We start from the raw sequence: 23,870 nt of genomic DNA on the forward strand, positions 1-23,870 counted from the left end.
AGAGATGCCTTAATAGGCCTCCACACAATAATACAATTAATCATCTACAAAATTTTTAACAAAGCACATATACAAGTAACTTGATTTAGTATTAGCCAACAAAGATTAAAAATATCAATATGAGTAATGCTAAATGTATTACCAAATTTGCACAAAAAAATTTACAACACAAATATTTCGTTTATAAAAATATCATGATAAATACAATATTAAAAAATTTTAGAAAATTTTCACGATATATTTGTTGTAAATATCGATGTACGATATATTAGTTGTACTTTTAATATTACTCAACTAATCTAATGGATACATCAAACATTTATTTATTCCAAATATTTGAGCTCATATAAAAACAATAAAATCACTAGTTTTAGAATTTAATAATCAAGGTCTTGTTTTGATTGCAAATCCTTTGGTTTGGTATTAAAAATGTGTACTTCTATTCACCGCTTTATTATGGCAAAATCCTACCATCCTCGTATGGCCAGATGTCGGATTTTTGTACTCCGGTGGCTTCTCCCAGTCGCCACCCAGAAAAGGTTTTCCCTTCTCTCTACAACATCACATTACTTCTATTGTGGGTATCCGAACATCCCGCCATTTTGCAACACCATTCATATATCATCGTGTGATTATGAATTTATCTCTATATACTTTAATAGGAGAATGAAAATTAAGACAAAAAAGTTTCAAAGAAAGGAGAAAAAGAAGAAAAGGAACAAGATAGTCTGCTATCAGTACTAGAGCCTTCCTTTGAAGACTCCAAAGATTCGCAAAACTTGCAGAATTGGATCCAAACGAACTTGAGAGACAGTAGCTAGAAGAATCTGACAATAATAATGGTGACAACTACCAAGGAGAAACGGAAGATTGGTTGGATGAAGTGCCATTGTCAATGTACAGAGAGAACCATAGCCCTACCAACTCGACCTGTGAACAATCTACCAAGCTTTCTGCTGACACAAAGAAGTTAACTGTAGAAGAAAAGAATGTAATGATACGGGATACTTGCAGTAAGTTGGATTCTAGGAAATATATAAAATTTGAAGTGATCTATAGAATAATTGAATCAGATATCAACAAGAATTTTGATGGACGGAAAGAATACATAAAAGAGGTATACAAAATCGCGGCTGAAACGGAGATTGAAATCTTTGAGCTGTTAATGGAACAGTTGCTGGAGGAAGTCCAAAACTGCACCGGGACATCATTCAAAGTTATGCACCACATATAGAAATGAAAATTTGAGTGCGCAACAGGTTTTAATCATTTGCAAGTGTTTCGGAATGAGGAACTTATCTTGTGTCTCGACTGGTGACAATGTTCAAATAAAAATTAGCTTTTAAATTCAAATAAAAAGGGTCGTCATGCCTTGGTACCAACGTGTAAGTTTCTATTCGAACCCAAGAAAAATCATGCCTTAACTATCTTAAATGAGGAAAAATAATAGCCAGGATAAAAAGATTCAGAGTCGAATAATTTTCAACCCACCAGTTGATAGAGATATAATACAAGAACTAATGGATTTCATCACACGTTCAAGAACTTGAATTCAATCAAGTAAAATCCCAATTAGAAACTACATATTATAACTACTACATTGATCAAAACCATATCCAAGAGGTTGAAATTTAATTGAGCATACAAAACATGTGTTTACACCTGCACTAACCAAAACAATATCATTGATTTCTTGAAGGATAACTCTGTAGAAACAAGAAGTCCATGAACACTTGAAAGGACATACCTTTGACCAAGCAGCAAGAAAGGTTTTTTGGGACCCACCTTGGATCACAGACAAACGAGAAATTTTTCACAATATATGATCAAATATCAATCATGTCATAAGAAATGTTATCCTGGGGTAACATGTAACCATCGTATGCCCTACTGCATGTAGACATTCGAAAAGGCCTTTCTTCGATTTCCCTGCCGAATCTGGAAAGGTAATTTAGGCCCATGAGAAGCTCCACAATCGCTGCCTCGGTCTCTACTTGGTTAGCAAAATAAAGGGTCTGGACAAGAAGAACATTCGATCCATAAATTAACCTCCGCCGATCAATGTTCCTCTCAGATTGCCATTTAATCATGTTGTGAGCAAGAGGAGATAACCATTCCAATATCCTTGTAAGTGCTAAGCTCCACTCTGCTGCAAAGGCATCATCATAGAAAAACGAAGATGAAGTTCTGGAAAAATTCTTTAGCTTTGCCCTCAGACAGCTTTTGATAGTAGCTGGTAACATATTGTAGAGGTCATCTCGAGCATCAAGGCTGATCAGGTGAGGAGAAGAAGCTAGCTTTTCGGTTAAGATGATAACATTTGCAAAATGGAGAGCCAAAGCAGCATACCCAAGAGTAGATGGAGGAGGACTTAATACTTGATGCCTGAAATTAAAAATAGATACTCTAGTGGGTGTTACAACACTGGATAAAATGGGAACTTTCCGGGCATCCTTTTCAGAAGAATTGGCAAACGTGGAAGACCCTCTAAATGATGATGTATATCTCTGTGCAATCGGTGAATCAGTGCCAGTCATGCAACCAGCCAAGCCAGCTGGAGCAAATCCTCTGCCTTTGACTTGAAGTGGCTTCCCACCACGAATCGTTGACTGTGAACGAAAAAGCAATTTCTTGTTCTTTAATTTACTCTTGCCATCACCCGGGTCCAAATTTGAGAGAGTCCTGCCTAAAAACCTGGATGAGTTGTTCTCAGAAGGATAAACTGATGTTTGCAGGAGAGCGTTGATGGAATTAGTATGGAGAAGGCAATCAGATGGTATGTGTTTATCATTATCTGGCCCCTCAACATGTCCACGATGATTAACGTGATAGACATACTTGATCCTCTCCGCAATTGTAAACAAAGATCTCAGAAGAAGCCTGACTATATAATCATATGTTCTAATCCAGGGAGACATCTCTTGGAGATTCTTTACTTCCTGGCGTTGCCACACTACCTTCTGCTGAAATTCAAGCAATTTCACCTGGCCTACATCAGCACCAGCTCTCATTCGCCTCAAAGTCTGCTCAAGCTCCGCTAACACATCAAGCTCTTGATATAGCTGCTCTGTTGCCGCTATAAATCTGTCCATTTTCTTGACTTTTCTCTCAATCTTCTTGAGCCTATATTGCCATCCATACCATTTGGGATCAATCTCATCTAGGTCATCAAAAACTTTGTCAAGATTGTGGTATTTTGGTTCTGCGCATTTCTTACCGAGTACAGCTACTGACTGTGACACACTTCTCAAATTCGCAATCATCTCAGCAAGAGCAAGATCCATAAGATTGTACTCATCCTGGGAAACAAGCTTCCGAATGCCAACTGAATTTATAATCTTTTCTCTTAACCTAACAATCTGTCCATCAGAAAGAGACCGCCATAAATTAACAACTTTCGACATCAATCTCGATATTTCAAATGACAAAATTCCCATCACTGGTCTCTCAGGCTCCCATGAAATACTCTTGCGCGAACTCTTCCAAATATTATTGAACCAGGTCTCGGTCCCAGTTTCTCCCACCATCCCTTGAAATAAATGATTACTACCCACCAAAGCAAGAAGAACCTCAAGCAATTTCACATTTCCTGTATCAACATCCAACCATATAGGACATTTTAAGGAAAATCTACCAGAGTCGAACTAGTAAAAGAAACCAAACTACTTCAAAGTTGAAATTATAACTTAATTAAGCTCATCCAACGGCAAACAATCAGAAATCAAAATCTTGATAACCATTTGAGTTTTGGATCAGGCAGGGATAACCAACATCATTTTCTTCATTTAATTCAAATATAACACACAAATACAAGGGTGAAAAACAAGAATAAGAACATGTGAGACAACAAATAAAGTCAAATCCAAAACAAAATACATGTTACGCTTCCTCTCGTATTGTTCGTTAAGAGAACATCATGAAGTATATTCCACACTAAAGTAGAAGGAGAAATCGCCACTTCACCAAAAATGCCCCAGAAACAATGGAAAAACAAAATTTCATCAAATCAAAACCAAGCAAAATAAACAAAGAATCCACTCAAATCACAGTTAAGGAATAAAATTCCAATCCCGCACCTCACTTCAGTATCCTCGGAAACCAAAATCAAAGCAGAACAATACCAATGCAGCAGCTAAATAAAGTTAAAAAAAAATAAATACAATCGACCAAAAGAATAACTAAAAGGTCACGGTATACACGAAGAACAGTGCGCGCAGTATGAGTTCCGAAGCAACATTTTTCACAGCCGTGATCCGAATAATTGCACAGAAGAAGAGGAGACGATGGAGAATTTTGGTTATTGTGACTCTTGAGTTTGGGGGGAATAAAGTCGAAAAGCTTGCTACAGCGGAGGAGCCAATTTGTTTGGGGAAAATGGGGGCGTACGTATATGAGGTAGTAACGACCCCTTTGACCGTAGTCGGCAGAGAAGTGGCATCGTGCGCCAAAGGACTCGATGTGGCCTAGGTAAAGTTATTCGTTTGTGCTTTCGCATATTATTGCCTTCTTTGGTGGGCTGTCACTTATCGATTTCTCATATTCCGACCGGAATATGACTAATAATTATTATTAAAATATTGTGCTATTCATGTTTTAAATTAATTCTATACATTTTTATATTGACAAAACTCGTGTGACACAGTCTCATAGATCGTATTTTGTAAGACGGATTTCTTATTTGGGTCGTCCATGAAAAAATATTATTTTTTATGCTAATAGTATTACTTTTATTGTGAATATCGGTAGGGTTGATCCGTCTCACAAATACAGATTCGTAAAATCGTCTCACAAGAGACCTACTCTTGTGACATTTATATAAGTTTCAAGTAATACTTAATAATCAAGAATTCCACTGTTAGACGGAAAATATTTCGGTAAACAAACAAATTACGAATCATTGTGCTCTAGATAAAATAAGGAATATGCCTTGTTTACACAATAAGAATTAGTTATTAAAAATAATAAAAAAAATGAAACGACGTCGTAGTTGTGTTTGTCTTGGCTCTAGATGCATTGTGAAATGAGAGGATATAGAGGATCTAAATGGGAACCAAACAAAGATATTATCAATGCTAGTAAAAACTCGGGCTTGTGACTTTTAACTTATATTTTAAATGTGAGAAAATTAAGAAATAGTATTTTAAATAAGTTAGGTTTTGGGTTGTTTGTTTTATTATCTCTAGTCGTTTGGTGCTAGTTATTTTCATAATAAAAAATATTGATTGTTTGGTTCACGTCTTCCCTTTTCATAGAAACTAAAAGGCATCGGGTTCACTCTAATATCCAACTGTTTACATAAGCTGTTAGAAATCAAAATCGTAAGTTCGAAGGCTTGTCTTGATTTATTTGAAACAGTGGGTTGAAATATTCGATCTGATTGGATTGATTATTTCAAATGGATTTCAAATATAGCAAATCCATAATCATATTCTTCATTTTTAACCAAGTTCATCAAATTTATGGAGAGGGAGGCATTTGTCTTGACTTTAAATGTCACATTATTGCTTTCATTCGGAGAGGACACCTACTAGAGAGAATGAAATGGACATTCTTTTCTTTCCTTTTTTTGAGAATTGAAATTGACATTCTTGGTGACCAACAAAACAAGAAATCGATCACAACCAACCTATAGGTATTTTTTTTCTTTCTGAAATATGCACGAGGAACGAGTACGTGTGATTCTTTTGTTTGTCTTGTTCAAATAATTTTAAGTGCTAACCTAAACTTCATCTACTTGTAATTGGCAATTACATTTGTATCTAACATTATTTTTCAAGTTTAGGAATTGGCATTATCTATGTTGTCCGTTTTAACAATTTGACGATTCACATTCAACTTAATGCACTTATTTCGCCACTAATTAATTAGAGTAAAATTAATTAAATATAGGTAATTAGTCAATTCTAGGAAAATCATATTTATAAGGGTAGAACCATTTACGTTTTCATTCGTGTAGATTAATATAAAATTTTGCAATCAAAATTCAACTATAAGTTTTAAGAAAATCGAGAAAATTTAAAGTTGTGTTTAGATTGATGTGACGAAGAATGATTTTGAGTGATGCATTTCGAGTTACATGAATCATATGTCATATGAAATTGATCGACCCAAACACAACTTTGATTTGACGCGTAGCTTTCGGCATAAAATTATTGTGACGATCATGGCAGTTGGCTGTTGTTTCCTGTGTTCATGTGGTTGTGCAAGACTAGCTGGAGTGGACCCTATTAATCAAATGGGGATCGATCGGATTTTTCATGCAATTAAATTAAAAATACCATCCATCTGTTAATTGGGTTGGGCCTAGTCCAGAAGGGAAACTACAAATTCATGAATTTGGTTGCAGATAAGATTTCAGTATTCGAACAATTTACCGTAAATAGCATTAAAATCAGAAATACAAGCCCATTTCTTTTATTTTTTTTAAAAAAAATTAGTTTGTTACAAGTGTATAATGGGTCTTTTTTCTACGCTAAAATCTGAAGATTATGCTGGGAATCGGACTGATATATCACTCAACTCAACCGTGAGCTCACAAACTAATTGGGGATCTTCACTTCATCGTATTAGTTTTAACGATGATAATATATCGGGAAAAACTTGTGCGAGATAGTCTTACAGGTCGTATTTTGTGAGACGGATATCTTATTTGGGTCATCCATTAAAAAATATTACTTTTTATTATGAATATCGGTAACATTGACATATCTCACAGATAAAGATTCGTAAGACGGTCTCATAAGAGACCTACTCTAATATATTTGAACTATTGGATTAGATGATAGGTTATTAAAATAGAAAAGTGTAACGTAAGACAGTCTCACGTATTCATATTTGGATTTAAAAAATAATATTTTTAACATAAAAATAATATTTTTTTATTGGTCGGATAAGATATACGTATCATAAAATTGTCTAACGAGACGATCTCATAAAAACAGAGATTACAATGGGTCAGGTTTGGGTAGGATTTCATATCATCCTCCACGTCTACGTTTATTATATTCATTCTCATCTTCATCTTCATCGGGTATTCTATTTCATCTTCATCCTCATACTCATGGCCAATTCTATCCTACTCCGGGAGATTTACTCCATGTCACTAAATAATATATATGTCTAACATTTAAAAATAGCTACAATAATTTTATTAGCGTTTATAAATGGGTAGAACACAGAATTTCTTATAATAATTAAATTTTAAAATATTGATTTTTTACAATTTATATGATTCTAGTACAAAAATAAAAATAATAGAAATAAAAATCTCAAACCTCAAACGTAAAAATTTTACTATCAAATAAAAATTTCACGTAATTTTTAAATATAAATATTAAGTTTTAAAATTTGAGAATAATAATAATAATAATATAACACATGTTATATACATGAAACGAAATTAGTTTGGTTGATTTTTGGTTAAAGTAGTGTGAAATTTAATAATAATAATTAAAAAAAAGACATGTGTAAGAAAAAAAGTAAAAGAGAGTACATCTCCCGGAGTAGGATAGAATTGGCCCATACTCATAGTATGATTGAATATTCTTATTATATCCAAAAATCTCATTACCATTTATAATTATATTTTCTCAAATCTGAATCATTTAGATAAGCTATGAATAATTTAATAAATTGTTAAGAACAATAAAAAAAAATTATATATAAAAATTAACAAATTAAAAATTATAGAAGAAACAACAAAATATTAAAAATAATTTATCTATAAAATTAACATAAATGGTATATTTATATATATATATTCATCCAATTAATATTATTAAAAAAGAATATTATAAAATATTATTTGCATTCCAAAATTTTTACTTTAATTGTGAATATAAACCTAATCAACATGTCTTATTGATACTTGTCGTGAGCAACCCATAAAAGACATTTACTCTTATTTTTGTGATTATATATTGGAATACTTTATTCCCCTTTCTAATCTCCTTTGGCTTCGACCAAATTTTCTTTTCAATTGATTTTTTTTTTTCACACAAAGGATTAAAGGAACTTGGTTTATTAAAATAACTAGATTTTCTTTTTTAAACAAGTTAATAGTTGTCAAACCAGTAGTTCCAAACATTTAGAATTAGACGAATGTTTGAGATTATAAATTCCACCAAGGAAACATCGGTTGGCCATGATACCAAACTTCACACAAGCAAAGAAAACATATTCCCAAACCACATCCATATACATACAAGCACCTTATATATTTTTCATATAACTTATAAGTTCTACCCATCAGAAGAACTTTCAGCAACACTAAGTTGTCTGACTATTTTAGCATAATATTTCCAATCTGGATGCGACGACGATATGGCAGGCTGCCCGATTGGATGATCTTTGACATAAGAAGGAACGTCGCCTGCATTGGAAAGACCGTCTAAGAATTTTCTCAGCTCGCCATTCGGACCTGAATAAATTTGATATTGAATTAGGTTTGTAAAATCCAAACTTTTAATGGTGCATGGATGACTGATGAACAAGTTAGCCTTGGAATAAGGTTTAGGAGGTCAATATTTACCTAAAAATGCATCAGCCGTGCCACTTATCTTGAATGGAACTGGGAAAATGGCTGTGTTAGGCTGCAAACAAGAGTAAAACATGCATCGATCAACTACTTACGGAAAAGCTTCTTATAAATCTTGATTTGAAATAATAATGGTTAAACAAAATACCGGATTGATCAGAAGACAGGTGTGAGGCTCGTCATCGATGAGCAAAGTGTTCGAGGATGAATACTGTCCTCTAGTAATGTATTTCTTTTATCACAGATTTTTGAGATTTTTCAGAAACAGAGGCTTTTCTCGTTTGTTCATGCAGTAAAATCCAGAATCGGTGCATTCTTCTTGACTCTGCAACACAAAACAATTTCGACTTAACTGCATATTACGACCAATGATGTATTTCAGCATTTCTTGAAAATAAACTTACCCAGACTGATTTCTAATTTTTATTTTAGTTGAAAATTTAATAACTCCATTCAAAATATTCTTTATAAAATAAAACACCATACTGGGTAAAAAATTACAGAAGTCCGTCATTTTCATTCAATCTCATGTATGGCTCGCGTTCTGTGACTTGAAACACACGACTATATAATTCTAAATATTATAGAAATTAATAGGAGTTACATGTTAAGATTGAGGCTTAACATAACTCGAACTCAAAAGTCAGTTCAAATAGAGAGGAATGTTCGAGTATATATATATCATTCTCAATAACTCTGTTCAAATCTACGTTGAACATATTAACATTACATTTAAGGGAATAAAGTGAATTTCAGAAATCTTATTTGTTTATGAGTCAAAGTCACAATATAATTATTTTAACTAAAGAAGAAAACATAGTGGATAAGCCACGGTTAACGATAAACGGGAGGGCTTCATCGAGTAAGCATGATCATTAGTAAACGAAGGACATGTCTGATATGCATGTATATATATATACATGAAGTCAAGTGAGAATCGAATCCCCTGTGGAATCAAATGTGTAGGAATGAATGACTTACATAAAAGAATAGTCAAACGAACCGTCTCGCCTGTCCCGTCTTGGCCCACTGTCAAGTGGACAGACTCGGCCGTCAACTTGACCGGTTGTGAAAACCCCAACCTTACCGACGCAGATTGTGGCTTAAACTTTGATTTGTAGAGGTTCAGCGGTGCAGGGTTTGTTAGAGTAGATGTCCTACAAGTCAACTGTTGACTAGAGATTTAATTGACTCGGTTGTAAAGAACAATATTTATTTTAATATAATTCATTATTTCATGGTTCGTTATACTTTATCTGTATACCCATACAAGCAGCATAGATAAAGTCCTTGATTATGCTTTAATACAAATGAATCGTAATTCGATATTGAAACTCATTTGTAAACACTGCATATTCTAAATTCGTTCCTAGTCGATTCAGCCGCCTAAAACAGGGATAAAGGTCGCTTGAGCTCGAGACTAGCGTCTGTGATGTTGTGTACTGCGTTTCTTGGTAAGGGCATAGAGATGTCCAAACATACAGATGGGTAGTCATATGATGATTATACCGAACAACCCTCCCTCGGACTTTCCAAGTGGTTCTCATACATCGAGAGGATAAGTCCGTGGTTATGATTGTATATCATTAGTCCTTATGACCCGAGACAACTCTGAGGCTATATATGCTAGGGCTGTGCTTTGACTCGTTTGCCGGCTCCAGGAGAGTCATCAGGTGGCGAGGTTGGGTACAGTCGCGACACATATAGGAGCCAGTGCATTGTAGTCGGGGATTCACCGCTCACCTATGGGTGTGGATATCCTATGTGATCTGATGTAATAATAGTGCATGGAATCTCTGACCAGAGTATGAGATGTACGTTGGAGAAGGAGTTCTCCAATAGTACATGCGATGCCACTATTATATGTAACACATAGTTATCGAATTAATATGCAACCCTCGATGAGCCAATGGTGGTTGCAGATTCGATCGGGATATATGAGATGAAGGGACCGTACTGTACGTTAATCATAATCGACTGGTTCTTGCAGGCACTATCAGTGATACCTAGGGGATCATGGGGCGATGCTACTAGACGCTCCTACCATGATCCGATGGGTGCAATCAGAAATGAGTTCTGACATTCTTGATCAAGGTGTTGATGAATAGAATGGGGCTAACTAGGTAAGCCCGAATAAGAATAAATGTTATTCTGAATCACAAGGAGTTGTGAACCCACGGCCAGCTGTATCCCTGAACCATTGAGGGTCACACAAGTACTGGATTATTTGTTCCGTAGAGAGAATAAATTCAAGAAGTTGAATTTATATTATATAGTAAATTCAAGGAGTTGAATTTATGATAAATAAATTTTGAGAGAATAAATTCAAGTAGTTGAATTTATAAAATGTGATAATTTAATTTATTAAACTCAAATGTTGGGTTTATTAAATATTAAATTTTGGAGGTGATGTAAATTCAAGTAGTTGAATTTATAATTTAAATAATAAATTCAAATGTTGAATTTATAATGTATTTAATTTATTAAGCTCAAAAGTTGAGTTGATTAATTAATAAATTAAATATGGTGGATAATATTTTTAATGGGCTTGTAGGGGTACAAGTCCAACATATTAAATAATTAAAGTTTTAATGGACTTTGATTAAATTAATTAAACTAGTTGGACTAGCCCAATTAATTAAATCAAGCCCATTAATAGTTAATTATGTAATTAAGGGTTTATTTTAATTATAAAAACCACATGCAAACAAGTCAACCCTAGCCACCACCTCACAACCTCACGTGAGCCTCCATTCCAAAGAAAGAATTCGGCCACCTTGATTTATTTTAGGGTTTGAGCCGTCTCTCGATTATTTCTCTCCTACGTAAAATCTCTTCTACTTTTCTAGTGCAAATTAGAAGAGGATCAAGCAATCTAGTCGTGGACTTGATAGGAGGATCAAACAAGGAGATTATTGAAGAAAGTTTGTAGAGAATCATCAAGAACTAGATCTGTTTATATCGGATCAGTTGGAGCCAAGTGATCTATTCACAAAGGTATAAATTTCTAACACCCTATGAATGTTTTGTTAAATCATACGAACGTCCAAAGCAATATTATTTTGTTTTTCAAAATAAAATAAAAATTTTAAATCTTCCAGCTGCGTTTGGGCGTGTAGAAAACCGGATCCAACAGCGTTTACATGGACTTCACTCTTTGGGACAAATTAATGCATCTTCGCTGGAAGCCTAACTGATAACAGGGGATTCTAGGCATTCCAAATGCCTATTCTAAAAATATGATTTGGGCTAGCATGAAAAATATGCGTTTTTGTTAAAAATGTTAATATGCTATGCAATTTAATTCGCTGCACTTATCATTTATTAGATGTTTTTAAAGAATTTATACCGTGAGAGTCGATAATTGCATGTAATTTCTTGTTATTTTCACTTAATAAATTTGAGTGCATATGGAGTGTAAATATCAATTCTTTTCATTAATAAATATATTAAAAAAACATTTAATTCTGTAAAATATGTTAAACTTAAACGAAGCAGCAACAACGGGGATGTAGCTCAGATGGTAGAGCGCTCGCTTAGCATGCGAGAGGTACGGGGATCGATACCCCGCATCTCCATTTATTTTTATCAGGCATTTTGCATGTTATATCTCAAAATTGTATTCGTCTGACAATCTAATTTCTCTACAAACTAGGTGTGGGCATAAAACCGAAAAAACCGACCGAACCGAATAATTCGGTTTAAATGGTTCGGTTTATCGGTTTTTCGGCCGGTTATGGTTTTAAAATATATAAAGTTCGGTTTTTCGGTTCGGTTTTCGGTTTTAAGCCCCAAAAAAACCGAAAAACCGAACCGGCCATATTTTTGTTAAATATAAAGTTTTTATGTATAATGGGTCATATTATTTTTAAATATAAGTCTTTTTATATATAATGAGCCTATTAAGATTTAGGAACTTAATATCATTAACACTCAATTTTTCAATCCGATCGTTTTCTCTTATTTCTCACCACTCATCAGTCGACGTTCTCTTTTTTTCTGTATATATTTCTTTAATATTTCGTAAGATTATTTGTGTTCCATTCGAGCTGGTTGACACCTTGTTATCATTCCTATTACTAAATATTCCGTTGGATTCATGCATTTTCCGTGTTTACATGGTTAATTAGTTATATATAGTTATTATATTCGTATGACATTTTTATACACAACACAGGTTATGATATATATATATATATATAAATGATCAAGTCTCACAAGTTAAATACTTGAAAAATACAATGATTTATATTTTAAAGACATAAATTGACATATAATTTTATCTCTCAACAAATTTTAGCCAACTGTATATAACCGGCCGTAAAAACCGAACCGTATTACAAAAAAAACCGAACCGAACCGTAATAAAATGGTTTGGTTTTGGACTAGAGATATTCAAAACCGAAAACCGAAAAACCGAACCGTTGTAGACTAAAACCGAACCAAACCGACCGTTGCCCACCCCTACTACAAACAAATTATACCATGGACTTGTAATAAATATCTCACGCCACATCAGAAATACAGATTGTGATACAATTACTACTCATGATAATTTAACAAATTATATATATATACACACACACACACACACACGTGTCGGTGGATAAATTTAAATTAATCTTTTAAATAATTTTTTTGTGAGGAGCCAATTACATTCTGATTATGTCAAATTAGAATTTTCTTTTTTAAAAAATATTTTAAATGGAGTTGTGTAATTCATCCATCCTATTCACAAAAGATATATGCTACGAATAATGAATATTAATGCTTAGTTCTTCTCTGTCAACCGACTCCGACCCAACCATATCAAATTACAAAATAATATTTTCAATTAAAATGACTACATATTATTTTTTACACGGAGTTAGTAAAAAAAAAAAAAAAAAAAAACGCATGCAGACATTTAAGCGATACTGTAAAATAGTTTAGTCCATGTTGTCTATGTATATGTAAATAATAGTAAGCCTCTTGTGCAACAGTAAACACATATATAATATATAATAAACTTGATCTCTTCGATCTGTTGTTATTTAAATAACAAGGATACATATTTTATAATTAATATTACTCTAAAAAAAATAGTTGTACATATTATACAAAAATTTATTATAAAAATAAATTTTTTTGATATTTTAATCCATCACGTTTCGAAGTATTGGATATAATCTAAATATTATATATTATTATTATACTAAAAACTTAAATAATTTCACAGCTATACTCTAATAAAATACACACACACACACACACATTTAGTTACATGATTGGGCCTGCTATGTTTAAAATACACGAGAATTTGACCATAGACAATATTGGTTGGAAAGGAGTTTTGGCAAATTTTCTTCTGGTAAGGTTAGAGCTTGGAGCTCGGACAAACAAGATTCATGGTCATAGCTGAGTTTTTTTTTCATTCTTTTATTTCTGCATTTTCATGAATTCAAACATTAGATGTTGGAATTATTTTATTAATCACATGATTTATAGATTTATTTTATTAAACCTCCAACATTAGATCCTTAGCCATCAAGACGAAAATTAGTTTTATCGTTTTCTGAGATTTTGCTCGTAAAGATGAACACTTTTCACTAAAAGGTCCGAGGTGGTCGTACCCGTGTAATTTTTTGCAATTCTTCAATTATTGGTGCAAAAGGTTCGTGCTTTTTTTTTATATAGTTTTTCTCTGGTATTTTTTCATTATTTTCCCTTCTTTCTTGAGCTGGTTCTAACATGGCGTTGCAAAAGTTGGACTTTATTTTTTTTAAAACATTTTCTCCTTTTAGTCAAACCTACGAATAATATTGAAAAAAATGATTTAAACGAAAAACAAGAAATAAAACGTTGAATAAGCACAAATACAACAAAATAGAGTCTTATATTTACGGTAGAACATGCGTTTATCAATGATCAAATTTTTAATTTAAATAGAACAATAACAAAAAATAAAGGAGTAGGTCTTATGTGAGACCGTCTCACGGATCTTAATCTGTGAGACGGGTCAATCTTACTCATATTCACAATAAAAAGTAATACTCTTAGCATAAAAAATAATACTTTTTTATGGATAACCCAAATAAGATATCCGTCTCACAAATACGACCCGTGAGACCGTCTCACACAAGTTTTTGCCAAAATAAAGATATGTCTATGTAGCACTATCCCAATTAATTTTGGAATCGCCGATTGAGTAATTGTGATTAGAGATATCAATGGGGCTAAGTTTGGCTAAACTCAATATCCGCCTCATGAAGAAAACTTTGACACATTACCCATCTCACCACGGTTAAATATTCTTCGAACTCACCTCACCCCAAATACGAAATGGGGTCGGGTAGACCTGCGAGACCCGTGAGACCTGATATTTTTTTTAAATGAAAACAAGTAATCTTCTTATTACATGACTGGACTATGAAACAAGCAAGCCTCTAAATACAACACAATAGGAAACTAATTCATGTCCTTTACCATTAATAATAACAAATCAAAAATATTTTCACGACATAATGAATTACATAAAAAAAAGAGTTAAAATCAGCGAGTAAGTAATAGTTCGAACATATTCTTCACGATCATCTTCCCCTTCATCAAGAATGGTGGGATAAGTTTGTAAATTACTTGAAGAGTTAAATACAAACCACACAACCATCTTTACGAGCAACATCAATTTATAGTCACATATATGAGATGGGTATGATGTGGGTATTATAGGACCCATGACCCAAGACCCGCCCATGACCCATTTAGTATGCCCAAACACGCCCCAAATGGGACGGGTCCATTGCGGGTCCGGGTTTGACATCCTTGATTGTGATCGTGATACATAGTATTTTTTTTCCCTTAAAAGTATCATCAGAAACATGTCAACAACAATTAGTATAATTGTTTAGGGAAAATTTTAAGGTAAGTCGGAGCAGATATCATTTTCGAGGGATCGATTAAGGTTGAATAGTCATGCTCTCCACCAATAAATTAAACTTTTGTCACACGTTTCTGTTAAAAACTTGTAATTAAATTATACAATGACGCATTAACAGATCGGTTTAGTATTAATGCCAAAATAACATTCGAGTTTAAGGCTAGCATAAGGATTTATGTCAGATCCAATGACCTCGATACGTTTGGGGTCGCGAGATCTCTTGTACTGAGACCGTTGAATCTAACATAAGATTACATTTGGACGAATGAATTTGAAATCTATGAATTTCGATTATATTTTTACTGTTAACAATTAAACAGTAGATGAAATATTAAATCAGTACATTATTTATTTACATAATTATAACAGTATATTAAATTTCAAATGCATCTATTATTCAGTTAACTTGAAATTCATCGTAATTTACATAAAATATTATATAAATATGGAAGACGTTGACTTGAAGTTCATGATTTTCTTTCTCTAAAATAAAAAAATACGTTTAAATATATTTGAAATATATTTCAATTTATCTAACTAACGTTGCCTCCGGAAAAGTTTTTAGGTGATCTTATCACGTAGAAACACTCTATGCTTTGTAACTACAATTGCATACTTTAAGTTCCAATTTTTCGGTTTACGAGACTTGGAGCATGTTACATTTGAGTCCAAATGACAATCTAACATGGGGCTGACCATAACAGGTAAACCAAATAAGGATGTAAACTAATCAAATCGTTTGTGAGCTATTCGAAGCTCGATTCGATAAAACAAATCAAACTCAAGCTTTACAGTATTCGGCTCGTTAGCCTATGAACATTTTCGTTGATAAGTTCATGAATAAACTTTTAGATGGAAAATATTATAATAAAAATCTATTAAATTTATTTATTATAATAAATTTACAAATTTTAATAAGAATAATATATATTTTTTAAATATATAATTTATTTTTTCAATTAATTTAATAAAATTTAAATATATAATTCATATATATTAAGTTTGTTTAGGCTCGATAAAGACTTGAATAAGCTCGTGAGCCATGCATATATTCGTTAAATAAAGCTCGAGCTCGGCTCGATTATAAACGAACTCAGCTCAAACATTCAAGAATTCGGCTCGACTCGACTCGATTACATCCCTACAACCAAAGTAATACGCCAACAAACTCTAACTTGAATTGGTATTACATTAGATGATATCACATATTTATATCAATAAAATATGTTAATTCGAGGCATATTTAGAATAAAAATAAAAAATTGACATAAAAAACAACATTTTTTTATAGATCAAGTCAGATAGAATATATGTCTCATAAAATTAATTTGAGACGAATTCACCTGAGAGTAGGGTACTATGATAGGAAGTTGATCATAGATTACCAATAAGCCTGAAATTGATTCTTCTTTGGTCGATGCCCAAGTGGTTAATGCCATCTCACGTATGTTTTTGTTCCAGAATTTTATAATAATAGTGACTCGTTAGTGGTTAATTTAATACTACCAAGAATATCTAACTTAATGTCGTATTATACATCTCCTTAAATTTTATATGTATTTTCAATTCAGATATATTTAAATAAAAGAGTCACGATCTCTATGAACCGACATAAACTGACACATTTTTAATGAATATGTTAATTAAATAAAAGACTATTTGCGAAGAGCCCCGACTAGAAGCTAAAAGGGTCCATTTTTTATTTTTAAATTAAAAATACTATATCAATTCATCTCATTCTAATATACATAAATTTGTTTATTTTTTCACATAAAAATATGATTAGAAAAACAAATTTAAAAACAAATTTATAATTATTTAATTTATTAAAAAATAATTGTATATTTTCAAAACTTAGTTAATAAAAGTAGATTAATTAAAAATGTTATTAAATATAAAAATGAGACTATATATTTAGAACAACCGAAATATTCGAAACGATAAAGTTTTTTTTCCCCCATCTACTCTAATCTAATTAAATTAAAAATAGAATTTTAGTAACTTAAATACTCTAGCTAGTTTATTTCCTAAATATTCGTGGTCAAAGCTGATTCAATGTTAGAATATCACAATTTATTTGCATCTGATCAATAAAATGATAATCGAGTAGTGTTTTCCGTGGATGTAGATCGAATTGGATCGAACTACGTAAGTCCACGTAATAAATAATTACTCCAACATTAAAATGAGAGTATATCTATTTTATTTCAATCGTCTTCTAAACAATCTGTTAAAAATTTGCTCCATAATGAAAATATTTGAATGATCACTGTCATTATGACAAATTAATATTTTTTTCTCGGACATAAGAATGTCGATACTAGTAAACAATCTAAAAGTTGGTGGAAAAATCAAGTTTCAGACTAAGATATTATAATATACTAGTAAAAGATGTACACGCATTTTATGTGTTATTATTATTTTTAAATTTGATCATATAATACTAAATAATTAACACGAAATTATTTTCATTTAGAAGAGTATAATCTTAATTCAAATATTTTAAATATGACATTTTTATTGCTCTATACAGTAAAGATAATTATTGCACCCAACAATCTCACCTTAATAATTGTATTTCTTGTAATAAATAAGAAACACATATGTGACATTGACTCTGATATAAATTATATGACTCAACGCTTGTCGATTTGCCAAAAAATATGTAATTGATGATAACGATGTCACTCAAATATTTTAAATTTTACAACAGTTCAAATATTATATTCTGATCGTTATATCCAACAAAAACAATCATCGCACCAAACAAATGCAAAATCCATCCGTCGTTGGGGTATAGGATCTACATGGAATGAGCTATGAGTCAAAGTAGTTATACTTAAAAGATATCTTAAGGAGGCTTTATATGACTCACTGGGGATTCTAAAAGAGTTTATAAGAAGCTAGAAAATCTGCCTCCAACAAGACGAAGACGCCTAAAAGTAAGCCGTGACAATCGTCGACTTCTCAGAGATGATCAATAAAATAAATATTATCACCCAAGCTCCAAAAAATAAATATATTCAGTTAACAAATATTGAAGTATTATTGGTTAATTATGTTGATTTTGGGTTTTACTTTCCAAACAGTACACTATATCAATATATCATGATGCACCTAATATTTTGGCCGGAAATATCCAAGATTTTAACCGGCGGGCGGCGGGGGCATTGGATGTTGAAAAGTTCTTGTCATGCTAGTCTGTAAATCGCATGTCGTTTATTTTGTAGTTGGAAACTTATGTGGGAAAAATAAAAAATAAAAAGTTAATTGGAAAATAACCCCAAATTTGAGCTTCTATAAAAGGGAGATCTTCTCTCTTCTCACTGCACCTCTCACCCTTGTCTCTCATTATTGCTCTATTATTTTTCCTTTCTATATTGATACTAGAAGCTACATTGTCCTGACTGTGATCGAGTGGGCAGAAAAGCTTATTTTTTCTTTTGTTCATTTTCTTGGTGAAAAACACCAAAGCTAGGAGAAACAATGGAATAAGAACTGTGTTTCTTTGTCTGTGTTAAGTTTCTTGTGTGTAATCTTTTGGGGTTGGAATTTTGAGCAAGTGTTTTCTGACATTCCAGCTCTGTTTCTTATGATTTTGCGTCGCGCATAAGCAAAATCAAAAGAACTATTCTTGCACTTTTCGCAAAGGAGAAACACAGAAAAGAAAGGGTATTTATACCCCCAACATCTCCTCATTTTTTTCCTGCACTGTTTTTTCCCCTGAAACAGAGCAAGTAAAAGGCTTGAAATGGACAAGCTTTCCTCCACAGCTCTTCTGCCCGAAACATTTTCAGGTGCAAGAGACGAACAATTGATGATAATATGGGGACAGATCAAGGCGCCATTGATCGTTCCTCTGCTCAAAATAGCTGTTTTCTTGTGCTTAACAATGTCTGTCATGTTGTTCATCGAGAGAGTGTATATGGCAGTCGTCATCACTTTTGTGAAACTGTTTGGTAGAAAACCTGAGAAACGCTACAAATGGGAGCCATTAAAGGAAGATTTGGAGCTTGGGAACTCAGCTTACCCCATGGTTCTTATTCAAATACCAATGTACAATGAAAAAGAGGTCATTTTTCTTCTCATTTACGTGCAAAACAATACTGCATTGATTTATTTCAACTTATACAGAGTAATTTGATTGCATGTTACTTTCACAGGTGTACCAGCTCTCCATCGGAGCTGCATGTGGGCTTTCTTGGCCGTCGGATCGTATCATAGTCCAAGTCCTTGATGATTCAACTGACCCCATTATCAAAGTAAACTCAACTCATTTCATTTCAAGCACTAATAAACTTGATCTCATTTTCGTTCCATTTTTTCTCTGGTTTTGTGTGCTTGAATATTGGACAGAACATGGTGGAAATGGAGTGCCAAAGATGGGCAAGCAAAGGGGTCAACGTTAAATACGAGATTCGAGACAACAGGAATGGGTACAAAGCTGGAGCATTGAAACAGGGGCTTGAGCATTCCTACGTGAAAGATTGCGATTTCGTGGCAATCTTTGATGCTGATTTCCAACCGGAACCAGATTTTCTCTGGAGGACAATCCCTTATCTTGTTCACAACCCTGAACTAGCTCTGGTTCAGTCCCGCTGGAAGTTTGGTATTGAATCCACTCATCACTAAAACTTCTACTTCGATCTTAATTGTTCGATTACTTAATCATAGATTGCGCGGCCTTTTACCTTTGCTTCATATATAATCGTGTTTCAAGAATTCAGTTAATGGCTTTGATCATAATATCATATGTTTGCTACCCACCAATATTATCTGAATGGTACAATACCCAAATATATGTCTCGATTAAATTGTTGGGTTGTTGGGTATGCAGTGCATTTACTGTTGTTTAATGCACAACGAAATCATTTATGTTTTGATTACTAATAGTATCTACCTCAAATTCTTTTTCTTGAAAAGCTTTTGGTCATTACTTGCTAATTGAGTTAGTAATAAAGACTATAAACTGTCGGTGAAATGCAATTAACAAGGGATCTTCGTATCTACTTCAGGTCCACCTACAGCTACATCCCTCTAGCTTTGGATGGCCAACCAGATTGACACGTGTATCTAATTTTCATGTCATGTCATGTCATGTAATGCCATAAAATTTTTAGGGGACGATCTTGAAAAAAAAAACCCAGGGCCAAAATTTATACTGCCCCAGATTTAGGCCTAGACTAGAAATAACATTTGTCATTTTCAATTAGAAACATTAAAAAGATGTTAAATTGTTTGTATCAGATGAATCTATATACATCGTGCAATACGAATAAAAGTCTGAAATTTTCTTGATGGGCACTTTCATGACTGGTGGATGGACATAAATAACCCCACTACACCTTTTGTTTTCCCCTTGGAAAAGCTGTATAGTCTCTTCGAATTGTTACTCATGGGAAGTGCTCTGTTTTGGGTCCATACCAGTGTACTTCTTCAATTTTGTTTCTTAGGTCAATAATGATAACTTCGAGGGTAGTAAAGTAATTTCGATGGTATTCGGCAGCAATTCCATGTGCTGCAAGAATGGGTGGACCTGATCCCCCTCCTTTACTCAACCGACAGTGGTCATTTTTACTCATTTATTTCCATGATTTGTTTTAATTTAATTATTTTTTTAAAAAAATCATATACACGTAATTATGTTTCGTAATAAACACAAAATGAATTTATTTACATTAATATTTTAAAACATATGTTGTTTGTTCGGTGTGGCAGTGAATGCTGATGAATGCATGATGACTAGGATGCAAGAAATGTCACTGGACTACCATTTTACAGTGGAGCAAGAAGTGGGCTCGTCCACCTACGCTTTCTTTGGCTTCAATGGTAAGAAATATTAAGAGGGTATGTCATGTGAGACCGTTTCGCGGATCATAATCTGTGAGACGGGTCAACTCTACCATATTCAAAATAAAAAATAATACACTTAGCATAAAAAAATAATATTTTTTAATGGGTGACCAAATAAAAGATCCGTCTCACAAATACGACTCGTGAGACCGTCTCACAAATACGACTCGTGAGACCGTCTCACATAAGTTTTTGTAAAAGATTAATTGCTTATTCCAAAAAACAATCTGTGTAATTTTAAGCAATGTGATAAGAATTTACTTTTTTAATATTGGTTGTGACAGTTAACCAATTTGCACAAATTAAGTGGAGCTGTTATGTTTTCTTTAGAGTTATTTATGGCAAGAACGTGCTAATCTTGTATTTTTTCGTTTTGGGGTAAAAAAATAAATTATTCATAGGAACTGCTGGTGTGTGGAGACTTAAAGCAATCGATGAGGCTGGAGGATGGAAGGACAGAACGACGGTTGAAGATATGGACTTGGCTGTTAGGGCCAGTCTTAAAGGGTGGAAGTTTTTGTATCTTGGTGCCTTGAAGGTATTTTATTTATATCTTTATGTTTTTTGGGAGATTTAAAAACCTTAAAATTTGATATTTCGTATCGAACTTGGGAATCCCTTTAAGCGTGAAGATCATATTTAACCTCTATATATATAACTTGTTACATGCATTTACAGGTAAAAAATGAATTGCCAAGCACTTTCAAAGCATATCGCTATCAACAACACCGTTGGTCATGTGGCCCTGCAAATCTTTTCAGAAAAATGCTACTTGACATTATAAGAAACAAGGTTAATTTTTTCTAAACACGCTTGATTTCTGGTTTTAAAATCAAGGATTTGGAATAATTAAAGCTGCGAATTTGTGGCTATTTTGCATGCAGAAAGTTTCAACGTGGAAGAAAGTTCATGTAATATATAGTTTCTTCTTCATAAGAAAGATAGTAGCCCATCTTGTCACCTTCATATTCTACTGCGTTGTACTTCCTGCTACTGTGTTAGTGCCTGAAGTTCAGATTCCAAAGTGGGGTGCGATATACATACCTTCCATCATCACCATACTCAATGCTGTTGGAACTCCAAGGTTTGGAATTTCTGCATTTCCCGTGATGATTTCGTTAAGATGCTCCTTTCGTAGGAACACGTTTTCAACCTAAGCAGACTTTAGGATTAAGTTCGATATACGATGTTGGCGTGTTGGAGATCAAGTCGTGCACCGAAAACTAATAATAAACGAGTGAAAAAATGTTAAAAAGTAGAAGATCCGGAATGCATGCAGACTGGTACTAACACAATTTGCTTTCTGATAATATAAATAATTAGGCGCCCACGATAAATTAGTGTAAATCTTGGATATGAGTTTCACATTCGCTCAAATGCTTGACGTATTTACTCGTTAGCTTCATTCAATTGTTTTAGGTCTCTCCATTTGTTAGTGTTTTGGATCCTTTTTGAGAATGTAATGTCACTGCACCGGACGAAGGCTACCTTCATTGGTTTGTTAGAGACCGGGAGGGTGAACGAATGGGTCGTCACAGAGAAACTTGGGGATGCTCTCAAGTTCAAATCTGCATTGAAAGCTTTTAGACGCCCTCGGTTTAAAATTGGTGAAAGGTGCAAATTTTCAGCACTAAACTATGTTAAATTCATATTATACTGGGGAAAAAATATACTCCTCAAAGACCAACTCGATTGTCGACCGTAAATTGATCTATCTTATCTGAAACTATATATGTTATTCTTCAACTGATATCGAGATTTGTGATCGCCAGAATCCATCTGTTAGAGCTAACGACCGGAGTTTACCTCTTCTTTTGTGGTTGCTTCGACGTTGCATTCGGGAAAAACCACTACTTCATCTACCTCTTTGTTCAAGCAATCGCGTTCTTCATCATGGGATTCGGTTACGTCGGCACCTTTGTCGCCACTTTTGCATGAAATAAACAAGACATCCACTCATGAATTGTTTTGTTCTCATCGTCCCTCTCCGGCCTCTTCACGACATGGAATTGGGATTCGTATGCAACATGGATTTCAAGAAGTTCTTTTCATTCCACTGCTAGTATTTTTCCTCAGACACTGTTGTGTTTACAATTACTTTACATGTAGAGAGGGTGGTATTCTTTCAGATTGAGCATAAAAGGTTCGAGCTATGGCTCGAATGTACTGCTTTGTTTTGTCATGTATATTTCTAAATTTATCATAGAAACACATATGAAATGTTACTTTGATTATGCTGTAATTGATGAAGGTGAGGAGACAGTGTCAAAGAAAAGAGAGAACCATGTGGTTTGGCAATAAATATGTCTCAAGTTGTATATTTCTTCCTCTTCAAATCTGTCAGAGTCTTAATTTACTGATTTCACCAACTCTATTAATCACCAACTATATTATTAATGAAAGAATTGCCCGCACAAACACACACACATATACCTGTGGACACGCTATTTATCCGGATTGACAGCCGTGTATTTTCAATTATGATCAACTGTAAGCAATTATATGCAATTCAATGCAATTGCAGAAACAGCATATTGAGTTATATATGTTGCAGGATGGCACATG

At 33.4% G+C, this 23,870-nt stretch overlaps 2 protein-coding genes and 1 non-coding gene across 3 annotated transcripts; 2 read left to right on the plus strand and 1 right to left on the minus strand.

The window, feature by feature from the left end:
• Nucleotides 1-1,456: 1,456 nt before the first annotated feature.
• Nucleotides 1,457-4,463, minus strand: LOC140817452 (protein PSK SIMULATOR 1-like). Its single transcript, XM_073177144.1, has 2 exons — nt 4,200-4,463; nt 1,457-3,589 (listed from the first exon to the last, which is right to left on the minus strand). Exon 2 carries the CDS (start codon nt 3,525-3,527, stop codon nt 1,827-1,829), a length of 1,701 nt encoding a protein of 566 aa, XP_073033245.1. The 5' UTR covers nt 3,528-3,589; nt 4,200-4,463; the 3' UTR covers nt 1,457-1,826.
• A 7,578-nt stretch (nt 4,464-12,041) lies between these two features.
• On the plus strand, nt 12,042-12,114 carry TRNAA-AGC (transfer RNA alanine (anticodon AGC)). The gene has a single exon. It is a non-coding gene; the product is annotated as a tRNA-Ala (tRNA).
• Nucleotides 12,115-18,774: 6,660 nt separating this feature from the next.
• On the plus strand, nt 18,775-23,627 carry LOC140817465 (glucomannan 4-beta-mannosyltransferase 9). The gene is made up of 9 exons (XM_073177168.1): nt 18,775-19,524; nt 19,616-19,714; nt 19,809-20,061; nt 21,171-21,281; nt 21,707-21,843; nt 21,984-22,097; nt 22,190-22,389; nt 22,725-22,919; nt 23,078-23,627. Exons 1-9 carry the CDS (start codon nt 19,204-19,206, stop codon nt 23,241-23,243), a joined length of 1,596 nt encoding a protein of 531 aa, XP_073033269.1. The 5' UTR covers nt 18,775-19,203; the 3' UTR covers nt 23,244-23,627.
• Nucleotides 23,628-23,870: the final 243 nt, after the last annotated feature.

Source organism: Primulina eburnea, chromosome 2 (assembly GCF_022965805.1).
Source record: "Primulina eburnea isolate SZY01 chromosome 2, ASM2296580v1, whole genome shotgun sequence".
Classification (NCBI taxonomy): Eukaryota; Viridiplantae; Streptophyta; class Magnoliopsida; order Lamiales; family Gesneriaceae; genus Primulina; species Primulina eburnea.